At 37.8% G+C, this 24646-nt stretch overlaps 1 protein-coding gene across 1 annotated transcript in view; it reads right to left on the minus strand.

Annotated features, from left to right (window-relative positions):
* AGO3 (Argonaute 3) overlaps window positions 1-24646 on the minus strand; it is a 431904-nt gene that overhangs the window by 201838 nt on the left and 205420 nt on the right. The window contains exon 9 of the mRNA XM_068374249.1: window positions 21706-21819. Coding sequence (XP_068230350.1) covers window positions 21706-21819 — 114 coding nt within the window. The remainder of the gene's footprint in view (window positions 1-21705; window positions 21820-24646) is intronic.

Below are 24646 nucleotides of genomic sequence, written 5' to 3' on the forward strand. Positions count from 1 at the left end.
AACCTTTTTTTTTTCTTTTTGTGTGTAATCAATAATAACAAACTGCCGCTAATGACAGAATGATAATTTACGATAATTCTAAACTGTTACGAAAGATAATTGTCCATTTCACATCCAAAATACTTTTCCTAACTTCAGTTATAAGTCAACTTGTACCCATCTCAATTATGGAACCATCAGAAAAAGAGTAAAAGAAGAAGAAAGTACTACTATGAGATTCAGGGCCTCTGTAACACGGTTTTTTCGCAATAATTTTTTATCTATGAATTTCATAAATATAACGCTTCTTCAGAATGCACATTATATCTACACATAAATTTTGACTATATTCTGCATTACGTAGGTTGAATAAATTTGGTACTTATAATGTAAAAGTGACGTTTTTTTGAAGACGGGCCAACTTACTCAGAGTAAAGGTTTCGAACGCACTCGTTACGTAACTTATGACGGCATTTTTTCCCTCTTTCTCGATCTATGATTGGCTATACGTAACGAAGGCTATACCTCTGCCAATAATGACACAAAAGTGGAAATAAAAGCAAAGCAGTACACCTTTATGAACTCTGAAACCTCTCCACTGATAGTTGTCATAATGAACAAACCAACAAAATATGTTAATAAATACAAAAACACTTCGATTATTAGTCTAACTCCCAAATAAGTTTCCTAAGAAATTACAGTCTACTTTATAGGTCACAATCAGATTGACAAGGTGTAGGGAATAGTTGGTAATTTTCAAAAACGTAGTAGACAAGCTTGATTTGATAACTGCTGTATCCAATGTTAAGCAATTTTTATTTATTGTCTATCTACCTACCTATTTACTGTAAAAAAAAAAAAATAGACGGTACCGTATTTTGGCTTTAAACCTTCACCAATAATTATCGTCAGAATGATGACTTCATGAGGCTCCACCCACTTTGGCCTGGTTATAATTCAGGATAACACTGAAGGCTATCATGGGCATTGTTGGATCAGAAAATTTAAATTCTGGCTATAAAAACTCATTTCTCGAGTAGTTGTAAGAAGTGCTAAATGATCCTCAAGGATCCCAGCGGTTGGCCTAAACGTTTAATTCACGTATACTACTGTTGCAGCACTACTGCTACAGTAGTATTACTACGCTAGCTCAGATACCCCACCCACATTTATGTATCGTTCCGCCATTCATAAAGTCTTTGTAATGTTTTTTCACTGTGCAATAAGCCATGGCCTCCTCAGAAATTAAGTTTAACATTAGATGATAGGTTATTTCATTAAGCTGACAAATTATGGCAACTGGGTATGTTATTGCCGATGTTGAAGCTAAAGATAAAGTATGGTATCATTCCTTCATTGCATTATCATCTTTACTACTATTTGTTTGGCTACATGTAGTAATTATTTTAAAGGATAAATTAATTATGTTCACTTTACTTCTATAAATTGCCATTAGATGTACAAATAAAACTCCTAAAACTATTCCTGATTTATTTACAAAATACAGTCATGCCCAAAACATAGCCAACACGGTCGTACGGCCTAAGAAGAAATAAAAAAATAATATCGGATGATCCGTTGGTCTGATGGAGAGTTTAGTACAAAATTCTTATTTTAACAAAAATAGTTATATAAAGACTGTTTACATACAATCTCTCTCTTTCTCTCTCTCTTGGTGGCATAGTGAATAGTTAATGGAAATGTTCAAAAGCCTTAATGACATTACAAGTATTATAATCATGTTACGCTAAATACAAATCAGACCATAAGCATTGGATTTAAACTAGAAACTTTTTTTTTTAACTTTTAATCACCTATTCAGGCTATAGTAAATATGGCCTCGGGCTTTCTCTTGACTGTATAAAGTTGCAAGTCGTAAGACAAATGCAGTTTTGCAACCACGGGGGCAATTCCAAATCCTGTTAGCCATTCTTGACTGTTATGGGTTTCAGAGCAAATGGAACAAGGTGAATGGGTGTCTGGTGGATGGGTGGGGCAAAATTTTGTCAAAAGGTGTTTACATTGATTACGCAATGAATGTTTTCGACTCTTGGCTCGTTATCACTGGCCATGGCGTCGGCCAGATCATTTTTACTCTATAAAAATTAAAACTATCGGCTTTAAGTTAATGATAATGTTGAGAAAATTTGTGTGTGGTTGTAAAATATACATATGTCAACTTTTAGCTACATCCGATGCTTTGATAAGGAGTAAAGTCCAAAAAACCATGTTACAGAGGCCCTGAATCTCATAGTAGGCCGGGTTTTAAAGTCATCGAACAAATAAGTTACCGCTATAACGTTCGACGTGACGGAGATGGTGCGAGATTGGAGAAAGTAAGGAAAATTGAATCATGATTGATTTTTAATATAATTAATACTTTGTGAAGCCACAAAGATTTCATTTGTTAGAGAGATAGTGGTAAAAAAAGAGAGGTAGCCTAGCGAGAGAGAGAGAGAGAGAGAGAGAGAGAGAGAGAGAGAGAGAGAGAGAGAGAGAGAGAGAGAGAGAGAGAGAGTGAGTGTGTTTTAATAGTACTAAACAAAAAATATGATAGATTATAACAAATTGGTGCTTATGTAATATTAACTAACTGTATAGATGGTTTGAATAAGTTAAGAAATGGTATAGACAATACTTTGTTACTGTATTCGTACGCTCTCAAGAGCAGCAACTAGACATCAGCTGATCTGATCACAGCCAGAAGTAAAACATAAAGAAGTCAACAATACTTGATTTTTAAAAACACACCCGAAATTCAAAAAAAAATGCACGTTTTCTTAATGTGCAATTAACTATTTGATGAGTAGCAATTTCCTAGAATAAAATGATTTTTCCTAAAAAATTGTGGTTTTCTGACGAAATCGGATACCGTATTTTAAGCTATGATTGAAATGGATGTATACACGGTATAATTTTTTCGTTTCGTATTTAATTGATACTTTAAGAAACCCCATTTTGGTTTCTTCATCTATTTGTAAGTATTGTATAACACGAGAGAGAGAGAGAGAGAGAGAGAGAGAGAGAGAGAGAGAGAGAGAGAGAGAGAGAGAGAGAGAATTTGAGGATTTCTAGCATCAAATATTTCTCTCTCTCTCTCTCTCTCTCTCTCTCTCTCTCTCTCTCTCTCTCTCTCTCTCTCTCTCTCTCTCGAGAGAGAGAGAGAGAGAGAGAGAGAGAGAGAGAGAGAGAGAGAGAGAGAGAGTAGTGTTAATGATGGTATATTAAAGCATTATTTTTATTTAGTACAGTATATATACTACATACATACATACATATACCAAAGGCACTTCCCCCAATTTTTGGGGGGTAGCCGACATCAACAAGAAACAAAACAAAAAAGGGGACCTCTACTCTCTACGTTCCTCCAGCCTAACCAGGGACTCAGCCGAGTTCAGCTGGTACTGCTAGGGTGCCACAGCCCAACCTCCCACATTTCCACCACAGATGAAGCTTCATACTGCTGAGTCCCCTACTGCTGCTACCTCCGCGGTCATCTAAGGCACCGGAGGAAGCAGCAGGGCCTACCGGAACTGCGTCACAATTGCTCGCCATTCATTCCTATTTCTAGCACGCTCTCTTGCCTCTCTCACATATATCCTCCTATCACCCAGAGCTTTCTTCACACCATCCATCCACCCAAACCTTGGCCTTCCTCTTGTACTTCTCCCATCAACTCTTGCATTCATCACCTTCTTTAGCAGACAGCCATTTTCCATTCTCTCAACATGGTCAAACCACCTCAACACATTCATATCCACTCTAGCTGCTAACTCATTTCTTACACCCGTTCTCACCCTCACCACTTCGTTCCTAACCCTATCTACTCGAGATACACCAGCCATACTCCTCAGACACTTCATCTCAAACACATTCAATTTCTGTCTCTCCATCACTTTCATTCCCCACAACTCCGATCCATACATCACAATTGATACAATCACTTTCTCATATAGAACTCTCTTTACATTCATGCCCAACCCTCTATTTTTTACTACTCCCTTAACTGCCCCCAACACTTTGCAACCTTCATTCACTCTCTGACGTACATCTGCTTCCACTCCACCATTTGCTGCAACAACAGACCCCAAGTACTTAAACTGATCCACCTCCTCAAGTAAATCTCCATTCAACATGACATTCAACCTTGCACCACCTTCCCTTCTCGTACATCTCATAACCTTACTCTTACCCACATTAACTCTCAACTTCCTTCTCTCACACACCCTTCCAAATTCTGTCACTAGTCGGTCAAGCTTCTCTTCTGTGTCTGCTACCAGTACAATATCATCCGCAAACAACAACTGATTTACCTCCCATTCATGATCATTCTCGCCTACCAGTTTTAATCCTCGTCCAAGCACTCGAGCATTCACCTCTCTCACCACTCCATCAACATACAAGTTAAACAACCACGGCGACATCACACATCCCTGTCTCAGCCCCACTCTCACCGGAAACCAATCGCTCACTTCATTTCCTATTCTAACACATGCTTTACTACCTTTGTAGAAACTTTTCACTGCTTGCAACAACCTTCCACCAACTCTATATAACCTCATCACATTCCACATTGCTTCCCTATCAACTCTATCATATGCTTTCTCCAGATCCATAAACGCAACATACACCTCCTTACCTTTTGCTAAATATTTCTCGCATATCTGCCTAACTGTAAAAATCTGATTCATACAACCCCTACCTCTTCTAAAACCCCCCCTGTACTTCCAAGATTGCATTCTCTGTTTTATCCTTAATCCTATTAATCGGTACTCTACCATACACTTTTCCAACTACACTCAACAAACTAATACCTCTTACATTACAACACTCATGCACATCTCCCTTACCCTTATATAGTGGTACAATACATGCACAGACCCAATCTACTGGTACCATTGACAACATAAAACACACATTAAACAATCTCACCAACCATTCAAGTACAGTCACACCCCCTTCCTTCAACATCTCAGCTTTCACACCATCCATACCAGATGCTTTTCCTACTCTCGTTTCATCTAGTGCTCTCCTCACTTCCTCTATTGTAATCTAATCTCTCTCTCATTCTCATCTCCCATCACTGGCACCTCAACACCTGGAACAGCAATTATATCTGCATCCCTATCATCCTCAACATTCAGCAAACTTTCAAAATATTCCGCCCACCTTTTCCTTGCCTCCTCTCCTTTTAACAACCTTCCATTTCCATCTTTCACTGTCTCTTCAATTCTTGCGCCGGCCTTCCTTACTCTCTTCACTTCTTTCCAAAACTTCTTCTTATACTACCATTACAATTATCGTAAGGGAGAAAGATAAAGATTGCCGAGAACGTAACCACAATTCTGTTTACATTTTGTCAGCTGGACTCGCACAGTTAACAGTTGATTTCATTGTTGATGTGGAATTTTATCCTTAAATAGGCTATTTATTATGAAATTATGTTAATAAGATGTAATGTTAATATTGTTTTGTAACATTTATTATAAATCACCGTATTTAATGCTACCAATATACTTAAAAAGACAATAGATTTGATACATTTTATAGTGCTTGACTTGCAGACTTTCAACAGCTTCGCAGATACAGAAAATTTATTTTTGAAAAATAGGTCGCATAAATGAGGAATCATATAATTCGAACGCGCATAATTCGGGACTATACTGTATTGTGAAAAAGTCCAGATGAAAATCACCGGAATCTGGTTCTCACTATCAAAATGAGGATAAGATAATGCCAGAAGATATAGTATTTTCTGAATTGGGTTTCAGGGAAAAGAGACCCTGTAAGTAGGCTTGTTTTCCTTGGCTGGTAGTAAAGCTTAAGAAAAAAAGGGTCAGATCCCTGACTTAAGGCCTCCTGTCTGGGATCAAGATGATAATCTTAGGAGATAATAGGTCCCTTCCTCCCAACTCAATAGTAGGAGGTGGGGGTGTTACTCCTAGAAAACAGGTCTGCTCTCTAGAAACCTTGGTAACGAAGCATCGATAGTTCTTCTGGGGAGGAGAGTTCTAGCCATGTCAGAAAAGGACCTGCTTCAAGATCCAGAATTAAATCTAAACTTTCAAGACTGATAAGGATCTGCTTCTCAAAATTGTCAACCAGTCCGTATTCAAGGAGAAAAGATCTTGAAAAAGCTCCAAACTCTAGAATATCCCCTGGTATAAGGATTCTATTTGACCTGGACAGTCCTTGTTCTGGTAAATAACTCTTCCCAGGGAAGACATCAGTTAGATTTCTATTCTGACATTTCAAGCAATCTTTACTGCGACTAGTCTAAGATTGATTGCTTACAGAACTCTTTATTCGGTCCGGCGGTCTTCTCAGGTTTTATTATAAGTTAGAGCCAGGGACAGTTTCTTATATATAAGAACAGTAGTATCCATCCAACTACAGTACCTTGGACCTCGTGGTCTCATACTCAGGAGTCAATAAAGGACAACGACCATTACAGTAGGTATTAATGAAACTGGCTAACAAAATATATGGCAAAATTAAACAATTCATGAGGAAATCAAATTATTCAAGGGCAAGCTTTAATGTTTGGAGGTATGGAGGACATAACTTTCATAGCCATACCTGGCTCCTACTCACAGATAGTCATGATTGCTCTTTACTCGGTGATGAATTAACTCCATGAGGGGAATATCCGGTCTAGGCCTACTAATACACCCTCCTACCAGGCTGCCCAACAGGAGTAAAGAGGTAATTTTCCACTCTAAAAGTCTTTCTCAAGAAGTCACTTCTCCCTACCTTTCCTGGAGAGGCTTCCTAGACTTTCTAGACTCAGAGAGAAGTACCAAAGTCCTGTTTAACTGATGGACGGGAAAGACTGGGTCAAAATTTCTAGTTCAAAACTGAGCTTTCTTCTGAAGATGTCATGTACCCCAAAGGATTTACGGGATACCAAGGTTCCTGACAGGGGAGGGATTCTGCGTACTCATAGTATTCTGATGCTTAACATCAATTGCACCGGGGGATATTATCGTACCTGGTGGAGACATCACTTCTCAGAATGGGTAATTATTTTCCAGAAGAATTTAGGTTCTGTCATCCAAAATCTGGTTTTGAGGACAATTGTTTTTTTCTGAAAACAAATAAGTGAGCCGGGAGTCTTCTGATAGCCACCAGGTGGGGCTGACTCCATTTCAGATTCTTGAAAATAAAAGGGCTCCTATTTCTGAACCTCTCTTTTCCTGTTACAATGTTGTGTCTAGACAGGGATTTACTGTAATGTTGAGGGAACAGAAAACTTGAATCAGGTTCTTCCTTGCCGGTAGCCGGTATTAGATGCTCCTGAGAGAGAGGAGGTCTAACAACGGGGGCTAATAGCTTTAGGTTATCTACCTAAACACTTAGTTAGAGGAGGTGTATCTAGACTAACCATGGTAGGGAAAGAGGAAAATAGGGAGACCTATATCCAGAACAGGCTGTGTCAATTGTTCGAGATTGGTCCTCGACACATTTACTATCCCCTCCTGCACTTTATCAGCCTCTTCCTACCTGTGACAAGTGTGGGTACGCACCTGTTGGAAGTAGGAGCGATTGATGCCGAGACTTGTGTATTCAGAAAGTTTAACATATCTCTAGTCTGGTTTGAAAGCACCCATTAGAACAAACTTGTTTCTGTGGCTTTGAGACTGTGGGACGATAGAGCCAATAACGTACCCTCTATTAGCAGTGTGCACATGAAGAGGATTGTCCGGTCCATCCAAACGATGGATGAGGCTCATAATCTAAGTAAAGTGGGAGGCTTCTAACCTTGGCATCAGGACCTCAGGGAGAGGTACATCAGCAGAGCTAGTATTTTCGAGCACATAGAGGTTCACTGGAAAGTCGTCGTTAATTATGATAATTTCATAATTTGTTTTATCCGTTCTAAAGGTAACAAAGCTCTTAACTCTTCTTCGGACATCCCTCCTTTCCCTTACATCATTTATATTGTGACGGGAAAAGGAGGGGAGAAGGAACAAGAGTCCAGCGCACTCCAGATATAGTACGTTTGCCTCTAGAAACTGAGTGCGAGGCGGGAGAACTGAAGTCTCTCAGAGTTTGATTTATGAGGCAAGAGAAAGACCAAAATTCTACCACAAAGAACTCCTATTGTAGTGGTTTGCGGACTGTGGCCAGATGTAGCAAGTAGATTGCATAGTGTCCGAATGCCGACCACACCCAAAGTTCACTACACAAAGATAAAACAGTGGAATACCCAGAAATCTGAGCAAAAGGTAAACAGTCAAGAGCTGGGCACCACCCCTTGATTTTATATTGGGCAAGGTGACCCAACTGGAACTATAGTGGCCTAATATTATTCTGGAATTATACCGTCTCACTTATGCTGGAATGCATGGAGTCCTAAATGAGAGGAACAGTATACTTTCTAGGTTAGATATTTTTCAAGCTTAAATAAAGTTTACAAACATTAGGAGAGAAAAATTACTTTAAATCCAAATAAGAAAAAAATCTAAATTGGTGGCTGAGAGGGGGAAGAAATGCTTACTGTCCCGAAAAATCAAGTGATGACTCACAGCAAAACTCTGTTAAAGAAGAGACAAACAGAACTGTTGGGTCCAGGTCAAATACACCCGACTGTGCTACTTCAGCCTCAAGTTCCGACCGGTGTTTTAATCTACTATCAGAACGTCAGAAAGGTTTTGAATTCTGAGGTGACTCAAGAATGGAGGACAGTTCCCTCTCTGTAGTATTTCTCTGGTCAGTGAGACGAGGTCTCCACTCCCTGACTTGAGGCTGAACTAAATATAAGTCAGGAACAGGACCTTTTGACGACCTCCATGGGGGACTAAATCCACTAGAAGTGGGATTTTCTGGCATCAGTCAGTCGTCACACTTGGGTGGCAGAGAAAAGTCATAATCAGGATAAATTGACACCACTGAATCAGAAACAGGGCTTCTAAACTAGCAGGTCTTGACCAGTCTGGACTGGAACTACTGGCACAGACAAGAACCAGCACCCTCATCCGAAGCATCAACAAACAACACGGGTTTACCATCATCAGAGTAGTCAGGGTACAACAACAATGTTCTCCTTGATCAGTTCCTTTAAGTGCACAAAGGCACAGTCCATTTCTGCAGTACATTTCAGTTTTTCGGTCACTTGGGATTTACTTCCTCCAGTCTTTGCAGATAATGATTTGGCTATCTGTGAGCACATGGGGATAAACTTCCGTTGAAAATTTACCAGTTCCAGAAATCACAGTAGATCACGCAGCGATAGGTTTAGGGAGGTCCCCCACTTTCTGGATGTATTCTGGCAGCTTACACATACCAGAACGGATAACCAGATGACCTTGGCTAGAATACTCTGCATTTCTCTCTGGAACACTGCAGGTGCATTCTTCAGTCTAAACGATAATCGTCTGAACTGCCAGTGTCCAAAAGTGGTAGAGAAAGCCGTGTTTTCTCTACTGTCCTCTACCAACGGTAACTGGTAGTATCCACGAACCAGCTCAAGGGTTGTGAAATACTTGACTCCTTGTAGCCCAAATACAGAGTCTGCTATGTTTGGCATAAGGAACTCGTCAGTCAATCACCTTATTCAGTCTACGGCAGTCCACACACAACCGTATACTATTGTCCTTTTTTCGGACTGGAACAATGGGTGAAGATCAAGGAGAGATGCTGGGTTCAATAATACCCAGTTCATGCAACTCCTTGCACTGTTCCTTGATGGCGTCAGTGACAGGTTTTGCAAACGGTCTAACTATGATAAATGGGTGTCTTGTCATACAGGTGGATGCGTATTGGTGTGCTCGAGCACTCTCCCACATCATCGTCACCAGTACTGATATTCGAAAATAATAGAGAGATGTAAAAAAATACGAATGCAAAAAATTCAAGCATTTATTAGGTGAATCTGAAGCGACACTTTCAGCAAGGTAAAAAGCTATCTTGAACTATTACATTCCCAGGAAGACAACGAAGCCGCCCAGATGTTTGGTACCCTAGGCACTGGTTACCAAATCCCCCTACACTTCGAATACCTCGAATCCTAAAAAAACAAAAGAAAGCTGTCAATCAACGAGACAAAATTCAATATCTGTGACAAGACAAAGTTACGAAAGTTTTCTAAAATTTAATATCACAGTTAATTAAAGGATCTCGCAAGTGTAAAAAAAATTGACTGACTTAAAGAGATAATTAAGGAATCAAGATTATTTTTAGAAGTTTGATGAAGGCGCACTAAAATAATAGGGCAACTTTAAAGTCTTGTTCTGTGTGCCAAACGGAACGAGACCTACCTCAAAGAATGCCTTGCGCTGGTTTGTTCAGTTGAGTAATCCATTCAGGTGCGTAATCCATTCCGGTGCAATAATCCATCCAACGGTCACCAACTTGATAACATCTTGATGGAAAGTTTCTTTGGACGTAGCAGCAGATCTCGTTTCCCGCCCATCAGTAATTACGAAAGCAGGGATGATTAACGTGAAGTCTTACATGAAACGCATGGTAAAGTTATTCTCACTGTGAAACAGCACACGACTTCATGCAATACTGAAAATAATATTCACGTCAATTTATAAGAATATTAGCCACTTGTGTTCACCGTGAAGAGTGGAAGGAATCTGCCCCGTCTTGGATAACCTTCGCCAAGGTAAACAGTAGTTTTAAGCGGCGGTGGCGATAAAACGCGTAACTAGTATTCAAGGTAGTTACGCTCATTAAGGTATATAAATGGTGTCTCGAACTATTTAAAGCACACAGCAAGGCTTATGCAATTAATTAAATGATAAGATCCTTTAATCTTACTGCGTATCAGTCAAAATACAAGGAAACCAGAAAAATATAAAAAATTGAATAATGTACTATAGATACAGTTTTTCGTATACTCCCCACAAAACAGTAAATTATTGAATAATTTAATCATAAATACCAATTAATTCAATACCCGAGCGACAACAAAAAAATTGCCTTAAAGCTAAAAACCATAACCAAAAGTTTACAAGATCAACTACTCGAAACCTAAGAGTTTCCTATTTTTCCGTTTACACCTTTCAGCAGCAACTCTAGGTTTACATGCGCGTCGAGTCTGACCCTGCAAATTATCATCAATAGGCTTCTCAGCAACACTGTCTTGCTCAATTTGGTTCTCAGGCCTTAAAAGAAATATAAGGTTAGAAACGTGTCTCTTAGTAATTTCTCTTGTCTTGCCCTTCAACACAACAGCACCAGTAACTTCTCCAATATCATTGACAGTCACTTCCTTAACCAAACCCATAGGATACTGGTTAGGCTTACAATAGAGTTCTTTTATTAAAACAATATCATTCTTCTGTAAAGAGGTATGTTTAACAGGAAGGTATCTGTTCTTTTTGTCAACAGCTTGCTGAGTTAATGTAGCCAGGAACTCCGAATGATACAAATCCACAAGATTATTCCTAACCTTTCTCAAATGAGAAAAGCAGTTTTTAATTTTGCTTGACTTGTTAAGAGTATAGGTGGGATCATCTGCAATCTCTGGTATCCTCTGTAAATCGGGAATTATATTAACAGAAGTAAGGTCATAGCCACGAATCAAGCTCTCAGGGGTAATAGGCTGAGGAACTGATGCGTCTAAATTTTCCCCACGCAAAGCCTCTTTGAAAGCAATAGGCCTTCTGTTCACTAAATGTACAGTCTGAGCAATCAAAAATTCAAAGTCCCTTACCTTCAGTACATTATTTTTTATAGAACCATAGACGAGCTTCTTGGTCATCTTAACACAAGTCTCTACCATCGATCCAAGTTGGCTCTGGCCTTTGAAAAAATGTTCAAACTGAATCGGTTTGACTCCACTTTCCTCCAAATACAGCTTGACCTCGGGATCCCTTAGAAAGTCCATGATGATGTTGGCTCCAGCTACTAGTTGAGTGCCCATGTCAGAAATGCATAACTCTGGCAAACCAAACTCAAAACAATGTAACTGGAAGGCTCTTAAGAACTCCTTTACCGACAAGTCATAGCAAAGTTTTAAATTAATTGCCCTACTCCAATTACAAGTTATACATAATAACCAGACTTTAACCTTTTGACTGTTAATATGCACAAAATATGGACCCATATAATCCATAAAAATATACCTGAAAGGAATTTCTGGTGCATTAATTCTGAAATCTCTGTAAGAGTTCTGGTTAAGCTTGATAGCCCTTTCATTAAAACGTCGACACACAACACAAGACTTCAACACCTTTTTAACTGTAGAATAAGACTTAGACATCCAAAACATTTTACGCATCTCTGACAAGACAGAATACACACCTGCATGAGCAAACCGTTCATGATAATCTCTGATAATCAATGTAGTTAAAGTACTATCCTTAGACAACAAAATAGGAAACCTATACCTCCCTTCATCTTTAAGTCTGGACAGCTTACTTCGTACTCTTAACAGTCCTTCTCTGTCAATATAAATATTAAGTTGTCCAACTATTCTTGGCACGTCCTTAAGTAAACGTTCACTAGAGTTAAAATATTCAAGTTCTTCAGCAAAATAACATCCCTGGTCCCTGGACAGCAACAATCTACTAGCCTCTGCAAAAAAATTATGATCACTGCGAAAAGCCTTTAAATGGTTAAATTTGTCAGGATCCCTAGCCATCACCTTAATTTTCAGCTTATTGACAAACAATAAAACATTGCGATAAATCAAAATTAATCTATGAAAGCTAGAAACTCTTGAAGTCATCTGAAAATGTTCAATTTCTATATCCTTACTACTAATGTAGGCACCCAAACTGTTTACTGGTATCTGAATATCCATTTTGGGATCTGGTACCACAAACTCCAAAGTATCCTTACTATGTTCCATTCTTGGAGCATTTACAAGGTCTGGACCTGTAAGGTAGTTAGTTTTCATGAGTGATTTATAAGAGAGACAACGTGTAATACAATCCCCGGGATTTTCTTCTCCAGATACAAACGAAAATATAACTGGGTGTTTTAAGCACAGTTCACTAATCTCGTGTAACCTGTTTTTCACAAACACAGAACATTTCTGTAGTTTATCAAGATTGTGAGTGTGCGAATATATCCAAGATAAAGCTACAAGGCTATCTGAATAAACCCTTAATTCCTGAATCTTAATAGGTTTAATGCAAGAGGGACCCGATAATTCTTTGTATAAATCTAAGAGACATTCCACTGCTAAGGCAATACTTTGTAGTTCAAGGGAAGGCATACTTTTAGATTGAAGGTTTTTTCCTACCATACGATTTTTTGCAAAAGCAAAACTTAGCTTACCTGTGGAAATACACTGTATGTATATCACTACTCCAAATATACATTTGCTACTGTCAGAATAAGCTATCAGCTTGTAAGTGTCATCTCTGCTTCCCGCAAACCTAGGAACTTTGATGACAGGAGCAGCATTTGCTTGCTTAGCAATATTTTGCCATTCTCTCGAACGTTCTTTATCCAGTGCTTGATCCCAACTCAAGTGTTGATCACATTGTAATCTGTGTAGGAAGAGCCTGCTTCTATTAAGTAAAGGGCCATTAAAATTATAAAGATCATACTGCGACGCAATAGTACGTAAAACTTCCCTCTTGGTATTGGCCTTAATGTCAAGATTTATGGGCTTGGTGGATAAACAGTCCTTTTCCCGATCCCACACTAAACCAAGCAACTTTACGTTCCTATCAGTCTTAACCTCATTCTCTGAATCTATGATTTCTTGCAAATTAGAATCATTTGTTATGAACTGTTGTAACCTAAAATGGTAGGGTTCAAAAATACCTTTAACCTGTTTATAGGCCCATTCAAGTTCAGCAGAAGAATCAAAAGCAATGGCACAGTTGTCCATATAACTCAACTGATATATCAGTTTTTTGAGTTCGACCAGAGACTTACTTTCATCATCAATATCGAGGATCAAAATCTTATACAAAGCTAACATTAGCAGTGCTGGACTACATCTTAATCCAAAACTTAGCCTAACATTCTTAAAAGCTACAATAGTATAGTCTTTCTTTTCTACATCACGGAACCATAAACAAAGTAACCTGTTACTGTCCACGTCGTTTAAAGATAAATTATTAAAGGCCTGACAAATATCGAAACACAGCAAATTAAATCCAAACCTCAGATGCAATAATGCTGCTACAATCTTTTGATTTAAAGTAGGGCCTGGAAAAATGGCTTGGTTGTGACTAATTGTTAGTCCCCCACCCTTACTCTTTTGGCAAAGATTAGAGAGGTACACAACTCTACATTTAGTAGTTTCCCTGTTCAATTTAAATACACCCATGTGGGGAAGGAAACTGTGACTTGGGTGTTCTTCTAGGAACTGGGGAAGATTGTCAATTCTCTGAATTATTCCACTCTTTAACTGGTCTTTAAATACTTTGTCCATAAGGGATAATTTATTTTCGTCTTTTTGAAGTTTCTTCAAATTAGATTTTAACACCATTAAAGCCAACTCATAATTTGTACCCAATAGATGAGCCACCTTAAAATTCCACAAAAGAGGGACTACAATCCTACCATCACCATCTCTTACCATATTATCAAGGGCATACTTTACTAGCTTGTTATTAAGCTCTGAATCTTCAGCTTCTGGGCCTCCGTTACTCATGTTCGTGTACCTGGAACAATTCTCCTCCAAAACATGGTTTAATGCTTTTTCAAGCTGAGATTCTATAAGGTTTCCCTTCTCGTCCAATATGGAAAATTCTGTAGGGAGTAAACTTTCTTCAATGGTAAGGTCAGATAAAAGACAACTGTTAATATTCATATCAATATTGAACTCTGGAACTGTAGCCATATTACCACTACTAACTTTATATGGTAAATAAGGAAGATCTTGAAGGAGTTGGTCTGTATTACCCTGCAATATCATCCCTGCCTGGGTTTCAGCATAAACTGAAGTTCTATTTAACCCAAATAAAATCTCATTCTGAGGTAAGCAGTGGCATGACTTTGACCCTAGAATGAAGTCGACATTATCAATAAAGTTATCATGACATGAAAGGTTCTTATCAGCTAACATGTAACCTCTGTCTTTGAATCCTTGTACAACTTTACCCAATTGAGGAAGCTTCAATGAAATACTTATACTTGGAATGCATAAAGCCTTAACTACTTCAACAACCCCATTAATTTCAACATTGGCTTCTACCAACCTGGTTAAATATTTCCGAGAAGAATTTATACCATTCAAAGTTAATGATACATTATCCCTGATCACCTTAAGGTTCAGGTTTTCAGCCACTGTACTGGAAATAAAATTAGATTGACAGCCACTATCTTTAAGGCCTCTAATCAACAGTTTACCCTCAATATTACATGTAAATGTAGGTAAAATGGACTCTACATCAGAGTCTACCTGAAAAGCTTCAGTTACATTAACAACACTACTATTGGTTTGCTTACGAGATTTTTCATCCTTTTTAGGCATACTCTTTTCACTTTTTGAGCTAGACTGAAAAGACTTAACATCCTGTTTAACATTATCATCCAATTTCAGACACAAAAAATTAAAATGCCAATCTCCACAGTGTTTACAGCGACTATGAAATCTATACCTACAAGCGTTACTCTCATGATTCAAATTTGAACACTTAATGCAGCCTCGTAGGTTTTCAAGTTTATCAAGCTTAGAACTGGGTGAACAATATTTTGTACACTTAAAAATTGGATGATTTGCTTCAGTGCCATCAAGTTTAGTACAAATACTGCAAGGCTTGAAGGTTTTTGACTTACCTGTTTCAGGTTTTATATTAATGGCCATAGCAGAAGCGGCATTGTCAGCAGAAATTTGATTAGTTTCCTTTGGGGCCACATTCTTGCGATTGGGTTTTCCCTGCCTTTGGCTTGCCAAATACCGCTCAGTAGCTTCAAAATAATTTTCTAGAATATCACTCAGTTTTGGTTTATGATTATTAGTAATTTGGATAAAGTGATTCCTAAAGGATATATTCATTCCTTCCCAAATGAAATATTGAAGCACTGAGTCAATATCAATCTGTAGCTTTCGTACCCTTTCAACAATTAAACGAACTCTGGAAATGAAATCATACGGGTCAGCACTATCATTAAGCCTAAGTTCCGACAATTGTTTCAGAATATTGAATTTCTGAGTATCACTCGATGCAAAAGCTTTAATTAACAAGTCCTTGGCAAAAGAATAACCTCGCTTATCAGCCTCTAAAGAGTTTAATAAAATGAGTGCCCTACCAGTAATCTGCTGTTTCAACAAAAGCAGTTTGTCATACTCTGGATAGTTAAATTTACTAATAGTGTCTTCAAATTCACAAAGAAACCTATCCAAGTCTTCATCCTCAGAGCTACCATACGTAGGAAGGGGAGCAACTGGACTCTTGAGCAAACTACGAGCTGCACTTTGATCACTAGTAGATGGCACAGATGACTTACCATTCGAAGAATCAACAGCCAATAAACATTCTAAAAGCTTGTCTTCATAATTATGACACATCTGTAACTCTTGCTCAGACTTTGCTTCCTCCTCCTCTGTACTCCACTGTTCATATTTCAGTGATAAAATCTGTTTATCTAAATCCTCCAACCTGTGCATCCAATTCTCAAACTGCAACTTTAATTTACCCTTTTCTGCTAAAGACATAGAAGGAAACGTAAAAATGTTATGATGATTCTCGGTAATACACTTTCGTATATACTTACGAGAATTAACAAGCACTTTAAGTTGACTAGACATTGTGAAAAGGAAAAATCGAACAAAATTAATTGGAAAAAAAGGTCTAATACCAAAAATATCACGACACTGAAAACGACCCGAGCCAAAAATCGCTCAAAAAATGTAATAAGCTAAAAAATATCGAAATATTCACTTTCATCCCTAACTTACGCAAAAACATCTGGGCGGAAAACTGAACAAATTCATCAATCCTGTCACGGTCGCCATATTCGAAAATAATAGAGAGATGTAAAAAAATACGAATGCAAAAAATTCAAGCATTTATTAGGTGAATCTGAAGCGACACTTTCAGCAAGGTAAAAAGCTATCTTGAACTATTACATTCCCAGGAAGACAACGAAGCCGCCCAGATGTTTGGTACCCTAGGCACTGGTTACCAAATCCCCCTACACTTCGAATACCTCGAATCCTAAAAAAACAAAAGAAAGCTGTCAATCAACGAGACAAAATTCAATATCTGTGACAAGACAAAGTTACGAAAGTTTTCTAAAATTTAATATCACAGTTAATTAAAGGATCTCGCAAGTGTAAAAAAAATTGACTGACTTAAAGAGATAATTAAGGAATCAAGATTATTTTTAGAAGTTTGATGAAGGCGCACTAAAATAATAGGGCAACTTTAAAGTCTTGTTCTGTGTGCCAAACGGAACGAGACCTACCTCAAAGAATGCCTTGCGCTGGTTTGTTCAGTTGAGTAATCCATTCAGGTGCGTAATCCATTCCGGTGCAATAATCCATCCAACGGTCACCAACTTGATAACATCTTGATGGAAAGTTTCTTTGGACGTAGCAGCAGATCTCGTTTCCCGCCCATCAGTAATTACGAAAGCAGGGATGATTAACGTGAAGTCTTACATGAAACGCATGGTAAAGTTATTCTCACTGTGAAACAGCACACGACTTCATGCAATACTGAAAATAATATTCACGTCAATTTATAAGAATATTAGCCACTTGTGTTCACCGTGAAGAGTGGAAGGAATCTGCCCCGTCTTGGATAACCTTCGCCAAGGTAAACAGTAGTTTTAAGCGGCGGTGGCGATAAAACGCGTAACTAGTATTCAAGGTAGTTACGCTCATTAAGGTATATAAATGGTGTCTCGAACTATTTAAAGCACACAGCAAGGCTTATGCAATTAATTAAATGATAAGATCCTTTAATCTTACTGCGTATCAGTCAAAATACAAGGAAACCAGAAAAATATAAAAAATTGAATAATGTACTATAGATACAGTTTTTCGTATAACTGATGACTGAAAGATGACGTCAAGGTGTCTGACAAAACTGGTCCTTCTGAGAAGAGTCCAGTTCGTCGGAGATAGACAGATTGTCTATCTCTTCCATTACATTTGATTCAGGTGTCAAGTCACACCCCTGTGCTATCTGGCAGGGTATTAGGCAGGATAGAGGAGCATCCACCATAGCCATGGTGAATACCTTCTCCAAGAGATCACCCTTCTTGATCTTGGCAGTTCCTTCGGATAAACCCTTGATTAAAACTGAGGCTTTTCCATCTTTCAGTTCTAGGATGCCAGGGATCGCTGTAGTTTTTCTTGACAGACCGGGGGTAATGATGTCACCATCATAATACATCTCTGACCAACAGTTGATTGGATAAGCAGGGCACTTAAAAAGAGGTGTCAAGCCCCTTTGGAAACTCTACAGTAACAGGAACACATACTGGCTCAATACTGGCAATCCTGATTGAATCGGCTGTGTGGACCTCAAGTGCGTAAAGCACTTGCTAACAACAGGCTCCAAGTATAGGGATATAATACTCCCAAGAAGGCTCTTGGGGAGTGCTGCCAATGCTTAGCTGATTTCGGGCTCTGTCAACTATCACCCCATTTGGTCTCGAAAACTGGTAACCAAGCACTACGTGCTCAGCCATAGTCACTAAAGGCACTACATGGAACACACTCAGGGTAAATGTCATTCCATGCAGTATAGGGGTCAATACCTCAGGTCTTAGGTCCTGCTTGCTCCAATACCTTCAAACCAATGGTGTTGGGTACCATCTGCAGCTGCTAATCCTGCACTACACTCGATGACAGGAGGTTGACCTCAGCTCTGGAGTCAATGAGAGCATTCAACGCTCCCGATGGAAACTAAGACATGGTCAACTGCGCCAATTATGGATCTGATAACAGCAATGCTTGTTCGATTAAAGTGACCTTGTACAAATAGAATCAAAAGAAAGCTGACACTCAGGAGAAATCTTTTTTTCAGATGTCTTAGTGCTCTCATGAGAAAATAGACAAGGAGTTGCTTTTTTTACAACTTCTACAAAATGGGCGGAGCATTCTTCAATCTTAGCGAATCAAAGACAGTAAAGGGTTGTCTTTGATGGCAAAAACGTGCAAATGTTACAAATCGAGTTGCCATATTTCAATTCTGTATAATCATTTTATGTCTCAACTATCTACTGCAAATACAACAGCCACACACACACTGCTAGTTCATCAATCTTTCTCTTTAGTCTCTTTAAAATGAGTATATATTTTCATGACAACTGATGTAATTGTGATGCCTCAGTAATTACTTCAATAAGTCATATCTCCTTTTATTGCCATTTTCACTAACATTCCTAGTTCCCATTAATCAAGTTTTGCCTCTTCATGCCACATTCTACAAACTAATCTTGTAATTCTTCTGAAGTCACTTCATTTTTGGCCCAAATCATCTCGGCAGTTATTCCATCGTATCCAGGGGCTTTCCATCTCTTTAGTTTTTTAAAGAATAGCTTCGATTTCAAGCACACTGAATTCATACATGAGCCCAAGGTCTTCCTCAGCTTCAGGTATATCAATCAAAGTATTCCCATCATATCTCCAATTCATAAGCTCACTAAAGTGTTCCATCCAACGTTGGCTTTCTTCATCGTCTGTTGTTATAACAGATCAATCTCCCATTTTAATTGGCATATGCCTCTTGTTTCTTTGCCCTAGTATTGATTTCATTAATAATTCTGTGAGCAATGCTTACACCACAGCCACTTCCTGAATTCATAGCTTTGTCAGCCTCATCTGCTTTCCTGTCTAAATATTCTCCACCAGTCATTCCTGGCTTTTCTTTTGACCTCACTATCAATAACGTAATACTTAGAAAACTCTACCTTGTAATTATTATTACTTTCTCAAAAACTTTCAACAATCAATTTCTATCATTATATAGTTTTATAGTATTCCAAATATCATTTCATATTCATGGTTTTCTCCTTTTAACTGCATGTCTGTAAACTTCACTACCTACTGACTAGTATGTTCTTAATTTCACACAATTTTTTATAGTCTGCTCTTCCTCTTTTAAAGTCTCCAAGACTGCAAATTGATTCCAACATTTAATTGTAAAGGTTTCTCTGTGCTCACCTTCCATAAGCTCAGTTGTATCAAACTATATACATTTCTGTTGGGAGCTTTCAGTTTTAATTTCAGTGTGGCAATGAGGAGCTGCTGATCACGACTAATATTTGCACATCTATAATTTCTTACGTTTGTCAGTCCTCCTCTCTTGATTAATGGCTAAGTGGTCTATTTGATTTTTGTAATTGCTACATGGTGAAGTCCATGTAGGCCTATATTTGTGGATGTCCTTGTGCTAGAAAAGAGTACCTCCAGTAGCAAAAATTCTGAAAAATTATTCTACAATCCCTTCATAGTAAATATAAAGAATCTTTCGGTTGTTTAGAGTGACATACAATGTAAAATAAAGGAAAATATGAAACATTTATTCTGTAACTGGCAGCAAAACACATAGACATGGATAAACAACATGAATATTTGATGGTAAAACTCATACACAGCTATTGAAGGCATATCTGTTGCCTTGTAGTGAAGGGGTTAAGGGTAGGGTTTCACAAATTGCTCTGTACATCTGTTAACAGACCTTACAGATTAGATGTTGCCGGTTACATCTCATTGAGAAATAGTATTCACTACTTGCAAGAATTGCTGTTGTTAGAACTACTGTCTATCCTAAATATTGCAGTTAAAGAGTTGGTAGTCTTTGATGAATGAAAACCAATTTCTGCAGGGATAAAATGATGTAACGACAGAAATCAATATAACTTATTGGTCAATCCCTTGATGATTAGTAAACCGAATAAACGAATTTCATCAAGATGTAAGTTAACCATTCAAAGTTGAAATTGATTCTGATTGTGTGTGCACAAGTAGGTGTGTACAGCAAGCATCAACAAAGTAATTGTGCCTATGATCGAGTGTTCATACGCAAGTGCGTAAAGGTAAACAAAGGCATAGTTTTGTAGCTCAATGTGTACCTTTCGAGATGACTATGATGAGTCGAAGAGGGTGTTACTTCCCTTATTATCATGTGAAAAGCTAATTTCTCCCTTGTGAAAGGAATGAACTTGTCTTAGTTATTATGCATGCATTTTCATAACACTTAATATTTTTCATTTGTGATTATCCCTTATAATAAGAGAAAGTTAACAAGCATTGTTATGATTACGTAATGTGAACTGATAATTGTTCCATGCTAAGGTTGCATGAGGTTTAAATTGTACCACCAATTGCATGTTAAGAGGTGCAATATTCTTCCGTAATTTTATGAAAACATGATTTTTGAGTTGCCAGGCTAATGTGAAGTGTAACCAGTAGGATAAGATAAGTAGGTATAGCCTACACTACGAGTTTCATATTGTTGGACATAGGATCGTCCTCCTAAAAGAAGTTTTTATATTACAGGACACGTCTTGGAGTACCTCTTAATACAGGCTACTAGCAATAAATTCAGTTCATCATGTATCCAACTACTTGTAAGAGCTAAGAAAACGTAAAAAAAACTGCGGGGATCAGCCTTTCTATCAACCTTAACTCCATAAATGAAGATTCGCCTGTCTCCGTCTAGTGCCAGTTTAAAATTAAGAAAAGGCTTAAAGAGTATTGGCCTAGGCCTACAAAGTACACTATGAGCCCATGCGAAGGTTTGGATGATTATATACAGGGTACCATTGAATAAATTATTTTTCCTTAAGTGTATGCTAGCCTCTGAAAGTAAGTCAATAAGGTTTTCAAGGTAATAACATCATACTTACATGACATCATAACAGGTTTCTGTTTGCAAGACACGATGGGACACATCAACCATCAGCATTAATCCGCCCTCCATGAAATGAGCTGCCGTTATGTACCCAGGCCAAATCTCTAACCTTTAAAAAAAAAGTCAGACTAAGTTTGTGTTCATCTTTTACTATTATCTCATCAATTTCATTCAACAAAGTTGTAACAAAAAGTAACCATTTCTACTGACATGAAACAGTCAATTGTTGTGAAAATATCTAATTGAGGAAAAATTATGTACAACCTCTGTTAAGCTGGACAAAGGGGGCCTCAAGCCAATTTGAATTCAAGCATTACCATATCTGAATTTTTGACTTGTATAGAACAATTGTCAATGTAATATATATTATTGTGAAATTTCCAGTCTTGGCAATGATTTAGTATACTATACTCCATATATTAATAATGAACAAGAAATGGAAGAAAATACTGTAAAATAATTTCAAATACAAATGCCTGCAATAGAAGACTTACTAGTCAAGATTCATACCAAGTTCTGAGGTTTCTGACTCAAAGGTCTATTGAAATAAAAAAGTATACAGTACATCTACATATTTTAAATAGCCAAAGACTGGAGCAATACAATATGGGGTCCGAAAATTTTTTGGTTTGTACTAAGTTTACATCATGCATGTAAATTGTCAAACTGACAAGGTAACATGATACCTTACATAATATGCTCCTTACTACACATGAGGATACTAGGTGTAATAGGTTTAATGGGCATGACTCACGACCTCTGGTTGTTTGAATTCTTGGAAATTGAGATTGTTGCACTTTTAGTTAGGAGAATACATAAATCTCAAGTTTTACATAATGTAGTTTTTTTTTGGGAAAAACTTAAGCTTTATTTCCAAAGTCCTTTTCATTTATTAGTACAAGCATGTCGAGATCAGTAGGTAACCCTTTTCTGGCGAGGGTGCCAATTTATTTACTTTCTGTTAAATAAACTCTAGAAAATCTCTTTTTACTATACCATATAGAGTAATTACACCCTTTACCAAGATTTCTCAGAAATAGACTTTTAGTTTTTGTATATTCTCTATGGTATTCATAAACAATTATTTGCTGCACAACTCTGTTCTTCATATTTGTCTGCGTGTTAACATATTTCCAATTTTAATGTTATGATTAAGCTGAAAGAAGCATAAAGTGTAAAAGACAATAACCAAATACACCAATGTAAGATTTGTCCAGAGAAATATACAGATAAGAATATGTTATGCTATCTATGTATTGTATATGTACACACCTATCATATTTGTGTGCGTGGGAGCACTATTAGTGGATGTGTGGGGAGCAATATTTGTGGATTTGAGGGAAGGGACTTACCACTGCTTTGTAGATAACCATGAATAGGATGATTATGTCTTTATGACTGGGAAGGAGCTCACGATTTATTGGTAAATAACCTTGAAAAATAATGATTATATCCTTATAATCTCCAGTGGTGAGCAAAATTACCACTGAAAGCCAAGACTTAACCCTCTGCTATTGCACCTAATTGGCACCACTATTTTCAAACTATAGCCAAAAAAGTGATAGCCTAACTGAAGAACTTATGGTAATAATTCTTATTGATCCCCCAACCTCAAAATTTTACTCCCTATGCACCCTATTTTTACCTCTAATAAAATTATGTTAATTACAAAAAAAGATACCTGTCAAATAAAAATATTGTAGGACATTTTATTTACCTTTTTTGGGGAAAATGAGGGGTTCGGTGGGTTGAAGAGGTTCCAAGCTTAGCAATGAATAGCCTATCTTTTGGTAACAAGATGGCAATACTGTATTTTTTAAGTCATACATCTTATACAGTGGCTTTTCTATACAAATTACAAGTTATATTAATGCATTATATTTGTTTAGTATTCGATATATAAAAGCTTTATTTTTTGTTTACCCAGTGGGTTTTCAAGGTTTTCACACGTAGACTAGGTTTATTCATTGGCAATGAATAGCCCAACTTTCGGTAAAGAGTCAGCAATATTTTCTGTCATATATTTTGAACAGTGGAGATTTTATTTCGTCATCATCATCATCTCCTCCTAATCCTATTGACACAAAGGGGCTCGATTAGATTTTGCCAGCTATCACTATCTCAAGCTTTAAATTCAATACTGCTCAACTCATCATCTCCCACTACACGCTTCATAGTTCTCAACCTTGTAAGACTGGATCTTCCAACTCTTCTAGTGCCTTGTGGAGCCCAGCTAAAAGTTTGGTGAACTAATCTCTCTTAAGGAATGAAACGATCATGCTCAAACCATCTCCATCTACCCCTCACCACGAGCTCGTCCACACATGGCACTCGAGTAATCTCTAATGGTTTAATTTCTAATCCTGTCCTCCCATTTGATTCCCAATATTCTTCAGAGAGCTTTGTTCTCAAATTTTCTAAATTTGTCTTCTTCAATGCTGTACTAAGGCTCATGTCCATACAGTAACAATGATCTCACTAAACTGATGTATGGTCTGATTTGTGTGTAATTTCAGACAATTTGAATTCCAAATTTTACTCAACCTAGCCATTGTCTAGTTTGCTTTTTTCAATCATTCACTAAAATCTAAATATAATGACCCTGTATTACAGATCACAGTTTTAAGGCCGCCAATGAATGGCAGAGGCAAGGGACAGTGACATTGCCCTGGCAAGCAGGACAATGTCCTAGAGACTAACCATATATCATATGATCATTGGCCAAGCGTCTTCTCCACCCAAGCTAGGACCAGGGAGGGTAAGGTAATGGCTGCTGATGACTCAGCAGATAAGATCTATAGGCTCCCCAAAACCACCCTACAATAGCTCTAAAGGATGGTAAGGTTGCAGACACTAAAGGCACTAACGAGTCTGAGCGGGAATTGAACCCCCATTTGGCAAACACCACGCACAGACGTTACCAATCAGGCCACAAC

Source organism: Palaemon carinicauda, chromosome 5, assembly GCF_036898095.1.
Source record: "Palaemon carinicauda isolate YSFRI2023 chromosome 5, ASM3689809v2, whole genome shotgun sequence".
Lineage (NCBI taxonomy): Eukaryota > Metazoa > Arthropoda > Malacostraca > Decapoda > Palaemonidae > Palaemon > Palaemon carinicauda.